At 49.2% G+C, this 2,658-nt stretch overlaps 1 protein-coding gene across 1 annotated transcript; it reads right to left on the minus strand.

Moving 5' to 3' along the window:
* Window positions 1-1,753: 1,753 nt before the first annotated feature.
* Window positions 1,754-2,233, minus strand: LOC131004586 (uncharacterized). Its single transcript, XM_057931291.1, has 2 exons — window positions 2,198-2,233; window positions 1,754-2,128 (listed from the first exon to the last, which is right to left on the minus strand). The coding sequence occupies exons 1-2, from the start codon at window positions 2,231-2,233 to the stop codon at window positions 1,754-1,756; spliced, it is 411 nt and encodes a 136-aa protein (XP_057787274.1).
* Window positions 2,234-2,658: the final 425 nt, after the last annotated feature.

A 2,658-nucleotide genomic window follows, 5' to 3' on the forward strand; every position in this document is an offset into this window, starting at 1 on the left:
GCGCAAAACATGGAGTACATGGGAGATTTCACCAGGCCCATCATCGGAGATACCAACACATTAGCTATTGTGCTTCCCACCGCAGTCAGAAATTACAATCTTAAGCCGAATGACTCAAGTTTGCTGCCGTTGTTCCACGGGATGCCGAGTGAGGACGCCCTGCAATTCATCCAGGATTTTTGCACGCAAGTTCAAACAATTCCATTGCTGACTCTTACGGAGGATCAACTCAAACTTAAGTGCTTTCCTTATGCCCTTAAGGATAGAGCAAGGATGTGGATGCTATCTCTGCCGCCCAACTCCATGACTACTTGGGGAGAAGCTTGTGAAAAGTTTATGCTCAAGTACTATCCCAGCCACAAGACACAGGAGCTTAGAACGCAAATCATGGAGTTCACCCAAGGATCGGACGAGCCCTTACACAAAGCGTAGGATAGATATCAAGAACTCCTCTGTCAATGTCCACAACATCAATTTCCCAACGTGATGTTAATGCAATTTTTCTACGATGGGTTAGTGGAAACTGCCCAATTCATGGTGGACAACACTGCAGGAGGTAACATAGCTCGAAAGACTGCAGCAGAGCTGAAAGAGATATTCAAGACCTTAGCCGAGAGCTCACAACAGAAATCAGTCCGTGGGAAGAGAGTTGAGGCCAGCTCTGTGACACAACAATATGAGCTGCAGAAGCAAGTAGCCGATCTTGTGAGACAAGTGCAGCATCTTAAGATGGGCAAGATGGAAACTCCTCCTGTCCCGGTGCAGAATGGCGAGCCTTGTGGAATATGTGGAGATTTCAGCCATGCAGTCAATGAGTGCCACAGAATGGGCGAGTTTACTCCGGAGGGTGAAGCTGAAGTCTATGCTGCACAAGGATTTCAGAGCTATAATCCAATGCAGAGCAGACCTGGCTTCGTGCAAAACTACAATCAAGGGCAAAGCCATAATCAAGGACAGAGCTATAATCAAGGGCAGAGCATACCACAATTCGGGTAGCACTATAATCAAGGGCAGAGCAGACCGCATAATTATAATCAAGGGCAGAACGTCAATAATGGATGGAGAGGTCAGCAGCCCTGCCCACCGCAACAAAATTTTCCCCAACAATATCCACCGAGGTATCAACAGCAAGGGAATTTTCAGCCTTCGCAGCAACATGCTCAGCCCCAGAAGTCATCACTTGAAGATACTTTGCAAGCTTTCATGGAGATTAGCAAGCAAAATATGGAGATGACTAAGCAGAATATGGAGTCTCAAGCATCCACCATAAAAAGACTTGAGACCACCGTAGGGCAACTGTCGGGCACCTTGAACCAATTGCAGTCAGCAGGCCGGAAAATTTCATGGTCAACCTCTGCTAGCTCACCAAGCTTTAGCTATCACTGCTCTCGAAGAGCAGACTTGGATACCGGAACAAACATGGATTCCGGAGCTGACCAGGGTACCAGAGCTGACGTGGATGCCGAAACTGACTATGGTACTAGAGCAGAAGAAGGTAACAGCGCTGCCCAGCCCAGCCCTGTCGAGTGCAGTGCTGCCCAGCCCAGCCCTGCCGAGTACAGCGCTGCCCAGCCCAGCCCTGCCGAGTACAGCGCTACCCAGCTCAGCACTGCCAGTTCCAGATTTGCAGAATTCAGCCCTGCCCAATTCAGCCATGCAGAACTCAGTCCTACAAGACCCAGCCATGCAGAACTCAGTCCTACAAGACCCAAACATGCAGAACTCGGTCCTACAAGATCCAATCCTGCAAAGTTCAGCCCTGCAGAGGTCCAGCCCTGCAAGATCCAGTCCTGCAGAAGTCAGCCTTGCCGAATCCAACTTTGCAGACTCTAGCTATGCAAAACCCAGCTCTGCGGATTTCAGCCTTGCAGAATCCAGCCCTGCCAATTCTAGCTTTGCAACCTCCAGCCTTGCAAAATCCAGCTATGTAGAAGCCAGCACTGTAGAATCCAGCTATGCAAAATTCAGCTATGCAGAATCCAGCTCTGCTGAATCCAGCCCTGCAACATCCAGCACTGCAGAATCCAGCACTGCAGCATCCAGCTATGCGGTATCCAGCAGTGCATAATTCAGCTATGCAGCATTGCAAAATCCAACAGAAAAAGGACGATAGAGCTGATAAGGCGGCCTGAGCAGAAACTTCACAAGTCCACTAAGCCATATCGACCGCCGAAAGTTGTCCAACATCCCAGCCCACCTCTGCCACCACTGATTGGTGATCCAACCCAACCATTACTGAAGCAAGGAGATCCGGGCAGCTTCGTTCTTAGTATTGGTTTGGGTAGAGCTGGAGAGTTCTCAGGAATGTTAGACTTAGGTGCAGCAATCAACTTAATGCCGTTTGCCATTTTTCAGAAATTGGGCAGGAACGAACATGAGCTTAAAAGCACGAATTTGAGACTTCAGCTCGCTGATGGCGCAAATTACAGCACCCGTGGCATTTTAGAGGATGTCGAAGTCACGGTGAAAGGAATTAAAGCGCTGACAGATTTTGTGGTGCTCGATGCAGGGCAAGGCATTACTGGAGAAAATGGCCATCTTGTTCTGCTTGGCCGGCCGTTTATGGCAACTACCCAGACCCGCATTGATGTGGGATCTGGAACTGTGAGTATGGCCGGGTCCGGTAGATCGGTAACATTTTCTGTGTTCGATAAGAAG

This window comes from Salvia miltiorrhiza, unplaced genomic scaffold (assembly GCF_028751815.1).
Source record: "Salvia miltiorrhiza cultivar Shanhuang (shh) unplaced genomic scaffold, IMPLAD_Smil_shh original_scaffold_438, whole genome shotgun sequence".
NCBI lineage: Eukaryota > Viridiplantae > Streptophyta > Magnoliopsida > Lamiales > Lamiaceae > Salvia > Salvia miltiorrhiza.

What these genes read in the sequence shown, in the direction of transcription:
- LOC131004586 (XM_057931291.1), bottom strand. Translation starts at nt 2,233, where the DNA reads ATGGTTGGGTTGGATCACCAATCAGTGGTGGCAGAG. An exon ending in ACCAATCAGTGGTGGCAGAG is followed by an intron (nt 2,129 to 2,197) that starts GTGGGCTGGGAT and finishes GTTTCTGCTCAG; the next exon opens with GCCGCCTTATCAGCTCTATC.